The sequence below is a fragment of the Lolium perenne genome, chromosome 5 (genome assembly GCF_019359855.2).
Source record: "Lolium perenne isolate Kyuss_39 chromosome 5, Kyuss_2.0, whole genome shotgun sequence".
Classification (NCBI taxonomy): domain Eukaryota; kingdom Viridiplantae; phylum Streptophyta; class Magnoliopsida; order Poales; family Poaceae; genus Lolium; species Lolium perenne.
In genome coordinates this window covers 226,844,869-226,858,022 of record NC_067248.2, presented here as the reverse complement: position 1 = coordinate 226,858,022, position 13,154 = coordinate 226,844,869, and the positions used below count along the sequence as shown (strand labels likewise).

Here is a 13,154-nt window from a genome sequence, read left to right as displayed (position 1 = left end):
TAATAATGCATCATAATAGGGATAATAAAGAATTATCGCACTAAAAGATATGATTGTTGTATTCTCAATTGAATATACACCATATTTTTAGAGAATTCTTTACTAATCCTATTTGACTCCTAACGTTTGGTCCCATTTACTAGGTTCCAACCTAAGGTCAAAGCTTTTGCTCTGATACCAACTGTGGTGACCCTGCATACCACTGCATGTTGTAGTATGCCAGTCGTTGATATAACATTCACGAAGTACCATTCCGCAAATGTTACATCCCTCAGAGTAGTACAACAGAACATAGCAGGTCCATAACTCATTCACATATTATTACAAGTAACAAACACATATCGTCTCGGAGCTCCTCTTGGGTCCTAAGAGGATCACTCCTGGGTTCGAGGCGAACCCAACTTAACTTACAATACAAGAGTCTCATTAAACTAAACATTTATTTCATTGAGCAGCTAAATACTAAGAGTTCGGGCTGCTCGGTTACTACTACTCATCAGATATCTCTAGGCTTGTTCTCCTCCGGAAGCCTCCCCGGATCCGTAGACTATGAGATAGTCTACGCCTTCAACTCCTCCTGAGAGGTCTGGTTCCTCATAGCCGATGATCTCGGCTCCTTCATTGCTGTCGTAGTCCTCCTCCAGATGATTCGGACAATCTAAGCATGGGATTTAAGAGTGGTATGAGTACGAGCGTACTCAACAAGTTCATTATAGATAAGAGGTGTTTAATGCACTAGCTACGATATTAGACCAGAAAGTCCAATACAAATGCAAGTTTTGATAAACATTTCTTCAAGAGATTGCTTTTATTTCAAAGAGCTATGTCCGTCAGCCTTCACCGGTTTACTAGAACTTCATGGAGCTCCTTTCCGGCCGCGTTCGCAGTTCCTCAATCCCGGAACAGGGAGTGACAGGTCACAGTTCTTTACACTCTGCAGAGGTGTGTTGCTTTACCCATAAGAGATCTTAACCTTGATGCCAACCGGGCAGCTTTCCCGTCCACACTTCCTTTGGTGTGAGGCCCGGTATAAGGTCTAGCCAATCATGTTCCTCCGCTACCTCGAACACCCACCCGTTGTTGCATGCGCCGACCCTGGGTCCACGTCGGTCCCATTATTCCCGTAATTTCAGGGTGGACCCCGACCACAACAACAGTGCTGGGCTCTACCATACACTCCTACGCCGGTGGCTGCAACCCATCATAGACCGCAATACCGTGGGGAATTAGAATGGGATCCCCACCCTACCGCTTGTTCTTCGAACGACAAGTGTCTACGGACTGTGCCGTGGGGACTTAAGGCTTCCCCAGCCTACCGCTTGCCGCCGACAGACACAAGTGTCTACGGTAAAGCACATCCGTTGATGAACGAGAGGTGGAAACACTTTTGACTACTCCGTCCCACTCCGGATCTTATGGTTAACACGGGTATTACGGCACAAGAATCACTGGCGACATTTGTTGTTTAATCCTAGATGGATATAAACCCTTGCAATGGAACCTCCACCATATCAACACAATCCATGGTTCCATTTCCCACCACATAGTCATATTCATAGTTATGAAAGTAGTGGTTTTGATTTTTGTGCAATAGTGATAACCATAATACTTTGCAAGTAATTTGATAAAAATACTCAAATGACATGAGCAAGTGATGAACTTGCCTGAACACTGCAAAGTTTTGCAGTTGGAAGGTGTGGACTGACCCTTGTCCTCTGTTTCTGAAAAATAGCATCATTGTCCGATAAGGGCAATGGTTAAAGAGGCAATTATGCATGATTCCATTTTTAGGGTTTGTTCCCCCCTTCCGATGTCGTTATTATTTCATGTAAGAGGTTAATACTAAGAATAATTTGAGGATACTCCATTCCAAATAAAATACAACCTTGAAATGTTGTCAAGGTGTTTTTAAAGTCCAAATACATTAATGGACTTAATTTTATTTATAGAAAATTAGGTGTGTGATTTAAATGTTTATTTAAATCATCAAAATAGGACTTATTCATAATTGTCTTTCAAAATTCTCTTTGACATTTTATTTAAATAGAGAATTTTATGCTGATCATTTTTCATATTTTTAAGTTATTTTTAAGAGCTTTTAATAATTTTCTATTGAATTTCAAAGTTTCATACTTTTGTTAAATTGTAAAAGGTCCTTTTTGCCCCTGGGCCCACCTGTCAGGGTGGCCCAGTGGGTTAACCCTAACCCGAGCCGCTCGTCCGGCTCGGTCGGACGCACCCGTCCCCTTCCTCTCACGCACGCGCTAACCCTAACCACTCTGAGCTCTGGCGACACCCGCGTCGCCGCCGCCTTCGCCGATTTTCTCCGGTCAACTCCGGCCATCGCCGGCGGTGAGATGGGTATCAATCGAACCGCCGTTCGACGGCGCTTCGATTGATCCGCGTCGATCTGCTTTTCCTCGCCGCCGCCGTTCTTCCCCAACACCCCTGTGACATGGCCGCGGGCGAATCGCCGCGATCTCGTCGTTGCCGACGAGCCTGGCGCCTTGGCGTGGCCGTGTGCCCCGCCGTGGTTGCGCTGGAGTCCCCGCGCCCGGCGACTGCCTGGCTTGGGCCATGGCCTGGCGCCGTCGTTCGCCCGACGTGTGCCGCCGTGCCGCCATGGCCGTGCTTTCCTCCGTTACTGGTAAGCTCGCACCGCCTCCCTCGCTCTCTTGCTTGTTCTTCCTCTCTCCCTTTCCTTCTAAGCGAGCTCTGGCCCCGGCGTTCCTCCTGGTGGAGGTCTGCCATCTTTATTCTTCGCTCGCCTGCGCTTAGCTCGTTGTATGTGCGTATGTTGCTCTGCTGCCGCCTTGATGCCTATGCTTCTTTGTCTGTTCATGTGTCTCTATGCTCTCGCTAATGCTTGTGCTACTAGGCCTATGCTCCTATTCATGCTAGTTCTTCTCCGGTGCCGCCTCCATACTTGCTCATGAGCAAGCTGTGATGCTCATGGCTTGCCATGTTGCTCCAGTTGTTGTTACTGTGACTGGATAATCATGTTTGGCCCTGGTTTCTTGCCCCTGGCTTGATTGTTGTGATTAATCCTTGCATATTTGCAAGTGCTAGTGCCTCTGGGGCTAGTTCATTGTGTTCAGATTCATGATTATGCTCAATTGAGCATTACTGTTGGCTTATCAGTGTGATTCAGTGATGATTTGATATGTGCCTTGCTTGTATATTATGATCCAGTGGTTCATCAAGCCTTTGATGTGCTTCTGGATACAATTATAAAGTCATTAATTCAGTTATCTAATTATTCAGTTATAACTTGGTTGAATTTCTTCAGTAGCTGGTTAATTCCTGTTGTGGTACTAGGCTATGGCAATCTGTAGCAAGAGCTAGCAAGCTCTGATGATCCTCTGATCATCATTTGCTTGATAGTTAACTGCTGTGCTCCTTTCTGTGACTCTCTGGGGCTCACTCTGTGCTGTTTATGCATCACACAGGCTTGGCCTGATGTGTGCTGTTGCTTGCTTAAGCTTCAATTGATGCCTGCCATGATCCATTTGATCATTTGCAAGACCCTGGTGCATCAATTGCTTGTCTGTTTCATTTATCTGTTTATCCTTGCTTGGTTATATGGATAAATGATGTGAACTGTGATTCAGTGATGATCATTTCAATGAATTTGTTAGGGCTAGTTGGATGACAACCACTGGTTGGTACCCTAGTCCACTACTGAACCCTACTGGGTGATGATGTGGTGGCTTAAGGTTTTGGTTATGGGTTGAGGTGGCCCTGGCAACTCTTTGATGCTGCCATGGGTAGCTCCCCCCTCTCTGTGGCTTGTTGTGGCTTGGTGGGTACATCTCTGGGCAATCCCTGTTGGATTACCAGTGCTCTTTGCTGTTGACAAACCAGAATAGGCACAAGTGCCTATCTGTCTGATGGTTAGCAAACCATATAGTGCTAGGTGAGTTGGAATGGCTAATTAGGATCAAATCCATGATGGATTTCTCTGGTTATGTCACTGTGTTGACACAACCAATGTTCCCTTGGTTATTTTCCTTCTAGCCTTTGCTTTATTTACTGGCACCAAATGGTTTTGCAACCAAATGATGATACATCCAGGGTTTCATACCCTTATTTGATTCTGTGATGCATGTGTATGCTTATTGATGAGCAAAGCATGTGTTTGCTCAGGTTCTTTTGTGTATACCTCACTCCAGCTCCTAGAAAATGAGTGTTGGTGTAGAGGATTGCTTCTGTGTTGTTCTTGTGGTTGATTTACTTGCCCTGCTCCTCCTGGTGATCTTGTGGGGCTTGATTCAGTGTTGTGGTGAGTTAGCAGATTGAACAGCAGTGGCTGTTCATGTGTTCTTGAGTTCTTGTGTTCTTACCAATGAAGCCTGTCGATGGATGAAGCAAATGGCTAGGGTTTGGCTCTGAAAAGGTTATATATGGTGCTCCCTTGCTTCCTCTGGTCGACAGCTCTTGCTTGTCACTTTGGTGACTCACTGTGTGTGTGTGCTGCATGCACACAGCCCTGTGAGCAGGCTGTGTGTGTGTGTAAGCATGTGCTGTGCACCTGGACCTGGAACTTGACTATGGCTTGGATCAGCTCGGCCACTTTGGTCCTATCTGCTAATTTCATATTTCCATTTGATTTCTAACCTGCCAAGTGGCATAGCCACTTGGCATAACTTCTTTTTGTTGTGATTTTGTGCAGGGATCAACAATTGATCAAAATGGACATGGAGGTCATCAAATCCAAGATCAAGTGAAGATGATCTTGTAGTATTTAGACTAGGATACATCCTTGTATTTTTTTTTTTTTTTTTCCATTTCACCAATTCTTGTAATGTGTTGTAATATTCATTTATTTCCATTATGAATATTGTAAAGACAATGTATCTTGTGTGTTAATCAATAAAGCTCAAAGTTTTCTCTAATGAGCTTTACTTTATTATAATTGTTCATATTGTTTATTATTATTTAATTACTTGATGAATTTCCTCATATTTGAATTATTTGGTTATTATTTAATGTTTGAATTTGAGATTCAAATTCAACATTGGTTTAAATTCAACCATTTCACTTTTCAAGAATTCAATCATGCAACTCTCCCCTCTCTTCTTAAAACCCTAAACTAGTTGAGTGAGATGCAAGTTTGTCGCACTCTCGAAACCCTAACTAAGGTGTCGAGAGAGAAACTTGTCCCCCTTCGATGCAGTTTTTGTTTAAAAGCGCGAAATTTCCCCAGAATTTACTATGCAATGCACATCCCTTTCTAAAATCTACCCCTCGATCGTCTCTAAACCTGGGACATTACACCCAACGAGCCGAGCCGCGCGCCGGGCCCGGGATCAACGGCCGGACACCCGGAGCAAGCACTCGGAGGCGGCCGGACCACGCCGCAGCGAGGGGGTCGGGCCTCACACGAGGAGACCCAAGGCCCTCACTGCGAGAACCGCGGAGGCAGCACGGGGCTCCAAGGCAGAGAGGCCCGCGCGACGGAGAGCAACAGCGGCGCGGCGCACCAGGAGGCCGGCCGTCGGTGGCGCCGAGCCCAACGCACGCAGGGGGAGCGCGGCCCCGCAGCAGGAGGCCGGAGTAGGGGCCACACACGCTGAGGAGAGGCCGGCGGAAAAAGGTCAGGCGCCGCCGACGGAGATGGCCTGGCGGCAGGAAGCGCACAGACGAGTAGGAGCGATTTTGGTGGCCAGGATTGGTTGGATTTTGGGAGAGCGACCGGAGGAGACCCCCGCCGCCGCCATCCGCCGATGGACGGCCTCCTCCTCCGGCGGCAGCGAGGGGCTGAGGGGGAGGTGCAGCGACGGTTTTTGGGGGTGGCGCCTCGGAGTCGCCCGAGAGCGACCCGGTGGCGTTAGGGTTTCTCCCGTCCATGCATGCGAATTAACACCCATAGTTCCATGTCACCAAGAATCTTAGGTAGCACCTCTTGCACACAACCGACATCACGAACATCATGGACCAATGCCCCAGTCCTGACTTCAGCAGCCCCCGCCCACCCACGTTCAAAAATTAAATGAACACATCAACGACACACGAAGCCTGCGACCGAAAACACCGAATACACGCCGGCGCCGCAATATCGGAAGAGAAGCAAAAGGCGCCTACGCAATCTGGCCGCCGGTGTTGACGGCGCCGACCCGGATCCCTCCGCGGCCAAGGAGTCGGATCAGCTCCGACCTCCGAGAAACCGGCCGCGCTCGTCGGCACGCCGTCACTTCTTCTCATCGTTGCAGGCGGCAGCAGCCTCGGCGGCTTCGATTCAATCGCCGCCTCCATCCATCTGGATTGGGTACTTTTTTTTTGATTTCGCTCTTTTTGAAAAGAATTTGCAAGCTGCTAGTTGATTCACTCTTTACTGTTTTCTCTAGTTTGAAACCTTCAGATTAGCAGTTATCATTTTTTTCTTATCGACTACTACCGTTAACTCTGTCGCCGCACTGCATACCACATAGGTTCGTTTTGTTTTTCCACATAGTAATAACTTCTGTTTTTGAATTAAGGAGCTCCCGATTTAATCGAAAATGAAACCCATAAACATGCAGTATTTTTTTTTTTGTGATAACACACCCAGGACTTGTAAATCATGAAATTATCAACAACTACCGCGACCAGATCATCTAGGTTCTAGGACTCGGATGGAGAGATCGTCGGAGTGCATGTAAGCGCCGGCGTCGAGCCCAGGCAAGTACCCAGGGTTCCCGGACGGTAAATCCGACTCTGTCTAGGAGAAACAACCGTAATTCTAAAAGGACCATTACAGGCATCATATGGTTTTTTTTAAAACCTCGAAACATAATCTCCTGAGGGAACTCTACCACACTTGTGATCCTCCCATCTTCCAAAACCACTTTTTCAATTGTTTCTCTTAACCTACACCAATTCTTTTGTGCATAAGGTAATAACTCGACATGTCATGCTTTGAACATAATAATATATAACTTGATGTGTCATTGTTTGTTCACGCACCATTTGTCATATTTCTGCTACGTACAGATATAAGAACTCTTTTTAGAGGTAGATATAATAACTTGAGCAGTGTTCTTAACGAAATTTCTTGATGCTAGGCCGCCAGGGACATGGGACTCCTGGAGCTCTTCATCACGGCATGTGTGCCTGTTCTCAACATGCTCTTGGTAACTGGCGTCGGATCATTCCTGGCAACCGACTTTGCTGGGATTCTAGGCAAAGAAGCAAGGAAACATCTGAACTATGTAAGTGGTAGTGACTGTCACAAGTTAAAATGGCAGTATGATCAGCTAACAAATTATTTATCCTTCATGTTTCCGTCGTTATTTCGTTTTAGTAATCTCTCCACTTGTGTCTGGATCATTTGCTTTCCGCAGGTAGTGTTTTATGTATTCAATCCATGCCTTGTCTCCACCTATTTGGCAAAAACAATCACCATGGAAAGCATGGCCAAACTGTAAGTCTCGCTTCTTCGCTTCACCACCTGTTGGGCAAAGTTCGTTGTATTCATGATCTATGGTACAGGTGGTTCATGCCAGTGAATGTCCTCTTCACGTTTATCTTCGGGTTAATCTTCGGTTGGATCGTGATTAAAGTCACCGGAGCCCCACCCAAGTTAAGAGGCCTCATCTTGGGTTGCTGTTCTGCTGGTAAGTGGTAAACTACGGTACCTGTTCTTCCAAATTGTCAGAAATATTAAATACTCTCGCTGTTATGCATGAACATCGTACAATGATTGCACACATTTACTTTTGCAAAATTTATCATGTGGTGGTAGCTTGGGCCTGGGCAGATGCATCCATGTCCGTTGCAACACAGAAGGGTACCCATAGTACTCAACCATTGATGACCACATCTACCCACCTTGCACCATTCCATGACACGAAGTTGAGAGTGTGAGATCATGATACAAGTTCATGGTAACTCATAGAGAAAAATCTAACGTTCTACCGTGATGACAGTTAACCACAGAGATATAAAAGTTATTATGCAAGTTTTCTATTATGTTGTTGTAGAAAAGTAGCTGGTGCGAATTTAAAAATTCCAATCACTGTCTAGACATTTGGAGTTACCTTGGTGAACTGGTCGAACTTGGCCAGCTCCACCTTGAGTACAACCCCTCGTTAGTGTTGCTTCTTTTTCTACGCTGACAGTTCATCGAATTGTTTTGGTTAACTTGGTTGTATAAATGGATGCAGGTAATCTCGGAAATATTTTCCTCATCATCATTCCAGCTCTTTGCAAAGAGAAGGGAAGCCCGTTCGGAGCACCTGATATTTGTCAGACTTACGGACTAGCCTACTCATCACTCTCATTGGCCGTAAGACTAATTGTACACTCTCTGTTTTTTTTTTTCAGTATGTTGTCCACATCAGGTTAGCCTGATCGTGTTTGCTTGTTGAAGAAAATAATACAACTTGTCACTGTCGTTAATGACTTATTTTCTGCAGATTGGTGCGGTATTTCTGTGGACAGGAGCGTATAATATTATCCGTGCAAATTCAGAAGTCACTGAAGGAGACGGCAACTCTCCAACAACTCAAACAAAAGCCTTGGTTTCTGGAAGCACTACGGGTGTGGTTACAGAAGAGAATTATCCGATATTGAGGGATCACGTGGACGAATGCGCTCTCCCATTGATATCCAATACAACAACCAAAACTAAGGTTTCATTTCTTCAAGTTTTTTCTACACGAGTCATACAGTTTATTCATAGTTTTGGCAGCACTCAGGAATCTAGATTTGTATATATATATAGGTACCATTGTCAGAGAGAGCAAAACGAATTGTATCATCAGTTTCTAGCACAGTTGATCTGAAGAAGCTGTTTGCTCCTTCGACTATTTCGGTGGTATGCTAGTTTCAGAAACGACCATTTCCTGCATGGCAGCCTCAGGTTGCAATAGACTAGCACCAACTTTCTTGATTTGGATCGATCCTTTTTGTAGATTGTCGGTTTTATAATTGGAGGAACACCTCTGCTTAGAAATGCTATGATCGGAAAAAGCGCTCCACTTCGTGTCCTTCGCGAGTCGGCTGAACTAATCGGGTAACACATCCACATTTGTTAACATAGTTTCTCTAACATAATTCGTGTGGTTTCAACTTCTAGCCCTTGAGTACTAGATGGTGCTGATGATGTAGATGAGTTGCTTTGTTTGAATCATTTTCGTGGGCCTTTTCCTGCACAGCGGAGGAGCTATTCCATCTGTTACGCTGATCATGGGAGGAAATCTCATAACTGGTAAGCTTTTTTTTTGGGGGGCCTGGAGCAACAGGCTCTGCTTGTATATTCATTTAAAGAAGAGGAATTCTGTACATGTCTAAAAAAGGCAGAGAGACGACCAAAAAAGAAAAGAGAAAAAAAGAGACAAGCGAACAGCCTTCTATTTACAGCAGACAACTGATCATGGGAGGGGATCTCTTCAGTCGTTACCATTGATTTAAGTATATGAAAGGAGCATGTGAAGGGATGAGCTGAAAGTAACGTGGAACATATCTTCCAGGATTGCGAGGAGCCGCGAGCGTCCCGCGGTCGGTGATCGCCGGTGTGGTGGCTGTCAGGTACATTCTGCTCCCCTTGCTTGGCACCGTGCTTGTCAAGGCGGCGGTCCGGTTTGGCATCATCCAGCCAGATCCTCTGTACCAGTTCATCCTCCTATTGCAGTACGCCGTCCCACCCGCCATGAACATCGGTCAGACATCTGGACTCACGTCGCATGGTCGTTTTCTTCCGTTCACAGCAATTTTTCGCCGATTATTTTGACTGGCGATTGGTTTGGCTTCTATTTCAATTTTGTGTTCTGGGTTTACCATTTGCAGGGACAATCACGCAGCTGTTTGGCGTGGGGGAGAGCGAGTGCTCGGTGATCTTCGTGTGGGTGTATGCGCTCGCGTCGGTCGCGGTGACGGTATGGTCCGCGTTCTTCATGTGGACCCTGTCGTGAACCTCTCTCGTGTATTAGTACGTCGATCGGAACCTCTGAAGCTGCGAGATAGAAACGAGAGAAATGCCGGCGAGCCAAGCTGCCGAGCTTAACTGAACACCTACAAGTTGTGGAAGATTTTTGCTTCCGAGCTTAACTGAACACCTAACCGCTGTATATCACGACTAAACTCTAAGTTGCATACAGTTGTTGCTAGGTCGAGGATGATCCAAATTTGAACTTGGGGAGGTTGAGGAGTCCACCTTGTATTACCCCATTAGTGTCTGTATACTCATAAATTCATTGCCATATTCTGCAAAGCCGCTTTTTTTATTCTTTATACACATAGAAATAATATAAAAAAAGGTTTTGCCACCTGATTTGTACTTGGAAATAAGTAGGGCTGCTGTTTGCCATTTAAAATGGAATTTGAGATTTATTGAATCACAAAATTCAAAGAGAACTTGTGTTATCAACCAATACAACCACCTGGTCCACTAGTGAAACACGTATCCCTTGTTGATATCAGGGTTGAAATCGGTTACCTTGTAGCAGTCCATCCTGTCATTTAGAGGGATCATAGTAGCTCCAATTGGGTCGTAAGGGTGACCATTGGAGTGGTATTCCTTAATACGCAGCCGATTTCTTATCGTTTTCATCAGGAATGTGGCCGCTGCCCATTGGAGGACCGCTTGTAGTGTTGAAATAATTCACGAATGTGGTCAATGTTTGTATTAGCAGCATTTAGGGGCAAAGCTTCACTGGGAAATAACCCAAGAATGACAGGGTTTCTAAATCATGTCAGTATAACACCCAATCTCAAGAGTTTGGATCCTGTAGGATGGAGATGTCCATTTTTCATGCAAAGCAAGAGCAGAAAAACTTGGAGTGAACAATAGACTGGGGTGAAGTGCGCCTATTTAGATTCCTAACTCACATTTTGATACTAAAACACCATATTATATTACTTCTCTCTACTAATATAAAAAGACCCAGAGAGTCCCATCCAAACAATCAAGACCGTTCAGATGCCTAGATCCTATGCATCCACCTCCAGCGTATTGGCCAATACGCCGCAGTCCGAGATCCCGAGAAAGGTAGAGATCCAGTGCCATGGTGAGCTCCAGCCTCGCCAACCCCCCGGCCGATTCCACTCCACCGCGGCCTGAGATGACTTCAGCGACGGCTGGGCCACCTCATCCTCCGCCTATGCCATCTTTCGCCCCCATAATGGTGTCACCCTCCTATTCTACGACCACGACTAGATGATTAGCATTCATCTTGGTGGAAATCAGCATGCTGAATCTTGGCATTGGTTTGCTGATTTTACCTGAGCCACCCGTCCAGAGGCCAAGGCTGTGGCGGACGGACGGGGATTCAGTGACTTGTGAACAGCAAGTCACAACGTGCCCGCCCCCCTCCCATCCGGCGTCCACTGGCTATCCAACGGCTGAAACAAAGCAAAGGCAAAGTCTACACGCAGATACTGACCAGCTACAGCGCCTCGCTGCTTTTCCCTCGAGGGCGGGCAACATTGAGACTTTTCGCGGGCCTTCTCGATTCAGCTCGGTCGTTCCCGCCGCGCCGCTGCAGAGGAGAGAAGGGGCCGTCGCGGCGGAGAAGCAGCGCTCCGGCGGGAGAAGTGGAGGGGAGCCGCGCCGCTGCTGGGTTGAGAAGATTTCCTCGCGGCGGAGAAGAAGGGGTCGGCGTGCAGTGCCGCCGCGGAGGACTGCCGGCGCCAAACCAGATGGTCTTCGCGGCGCCCCGGAGGAGGCCAGCGCCACCGCGGCCGTCCTGATGATCTTCAACGCGAAGCCCTGAAGGATCAGTCCGTGGATTCAGTTTTTGAAGCTGGCCACCGAGAGGTAATCTACCAATTTTCTGTACTGTGATTTATATCCGTGAATAGTGTGCAGTCTTGATTTTTAGTTGAATCAAAGAGTAATTTGTTATGTTGATCTGAAATTTTGCAGAATTTGAGTGATAAACTATACATTTGGGTGTTGTCTGTGTTAGTCCAATTTGACTGAATTTGAGTATTCTGCTGTGTGAGAGGGAAGCAATGACAGAACCTGATAAGTGGATACATAAAGTTGGTTTGAGATTCAAAACTCCAGATGATGCTTGGCAGTTTTGGCTAGCATATGGGGGTCGAGCAGGCTTTGATGTGAGGAAAAGAAACACTAATTTGAGCAAAATTGATGGTAAAGCGACTTCATGCAAATATGTTTTTTCCAATGAGGGCGTTCGAAAAAAAGGGCAAACTGATCATGTGCCGAAGCTTTTTAGAGCTGAAACGAGGACAAAGTGTGATGCTCAGATAATTGTTTCATTGGATCAGATGACTGGAAATTATGAAGTCATCAAAGTTGTGCTACAACATAATCACTTACTTCATTTGCCGCAAACCTGACACTTGATGGCATCAAAAAGGAAAATTTCGGAACTTCAAGCTTTTGAAATAAAAACCGCCGATGATGCTGGAATTAAGCCAAAAGCTGCACATGATTTGGCTTGTCTTCAAGTTGGTGGGCCACTAAACCTCACCTACACTTGTCGTGACCATAAAAATCATCTACGGTGCAATCTTTTACTGCTACAAATGAACCAAGCAATGGACAGGAAAATGTTGACCCAAATGTTGTGCAACAAATAACCGATTTTCTGAATGCCGCACAACTAAAGAAAAAGGAGGTTCAATCCAAAAACTCAAAGAGAGCCAAAAGTTGGATTGATAAGTTGCAGAAGGGAAAGCGCAAGTCAACTAAATCTTCAACATCAACAAAAGGAGTAAATGTATGTTGCAATCTACAAATTACTACATGATACTGTCATTCTTGTACACTGTACACTGATTATGTGATTTTTCATTAGCAGAAACAAAAGAAGAATGATGCTCTACAACCTCATGTAGAAGTGAAGAATGATGCTGTACAACCTCATGTAGAAGTGGAGAATGATGGCAGCAAGAAAGGAGCAATTGTGGTGCATGATGAATACAATGTCATTGGTAGTTTTACCCAGCTCTTGACAGCTCCGGGTTGTGATGATGATAGTCTCTATGATGGAAATCTATTCTAGTATAATTGGTATATAGGATTTTGGGGCTAACTTTTGGTAGACTGTGAGTATTTTGGAGACTAACTATAGTTTTTTAGGATAAAGTGTACAAGTGTAATGGCCTACTTTAAGTATGCAAATCATTGTCAATGATAGCACTTCTTGCTACAGATTTGACTGTTAAGGGTTTTCTCCTTCAAATATAATCTCTGTTCAGTTTGA

At 45.5% G+C, this 13,154-nt stretch overlaps 1 protein-coding gene across 1 annotated transcript; it reads left to right on the top strand.

Moving 5' to 3' along the window:
• Positions 1 to 5,920: 5,920 nt before the first annotated feature.
• Positions 5,921 to 12,668, top strand: LOC127302122 (protein PIN-LIKES 3). The gene is made up of 12 exons (XM_051332479.2): positions 5,921 to 6,268; positions 7,044 to 7,190; positions 7,323 to 7,402; positions 7,471 to 7,595; positions 8,145 to 8,266; positions 8,397 to 8,612; positions 8,705 to 8,797; positions 8,895 to 8,995; positions 9,138 to 9,190; positions 9,453 to 9,641; positions 9,769 to 11,737; positions 11,846 to 12,668. The coding sequence occupies exons 2-11, from the start codon at positions 7,056 to 7,058 to the stop codon at positions 9,891 to 9,893; spliced, it is 1,239 nt and encodes a 412-aa protein (XP_051188439.1). The 5' UTR covers positions 5,921 to 6,268; positions 7,044 to 7,055; the 3' UTR covers positions 9,894 to 11,737; positions 11,846 to 12,668.
• Positions 12,669 to 13,154: the final 486 nt, after the last annotated feature.

Coding starts and splice junctions, on each gene's coding strand:
- LOC127302122 (XM_051332479.2), top strand. CDS start 7,056: ATGGGACTCCTGGAGCTCTTCATCACGGCATGTGTGCCTGTTCTCAAC. Junction 7,403..7,470: donor ATGGAAAGCATGGCCAAACT/GTAAGTCTCGCT, acceptor TCTATGGTACAG/GTGGTTCATGCCAGTGAATG. Junction 7,596..8,144: donor CTTGGGTTGCTGTTCTGCTG/GTAAGTGGTAAA, acceptor AAATGGATGCAG/GTAATCTCGGAAATATTTTC.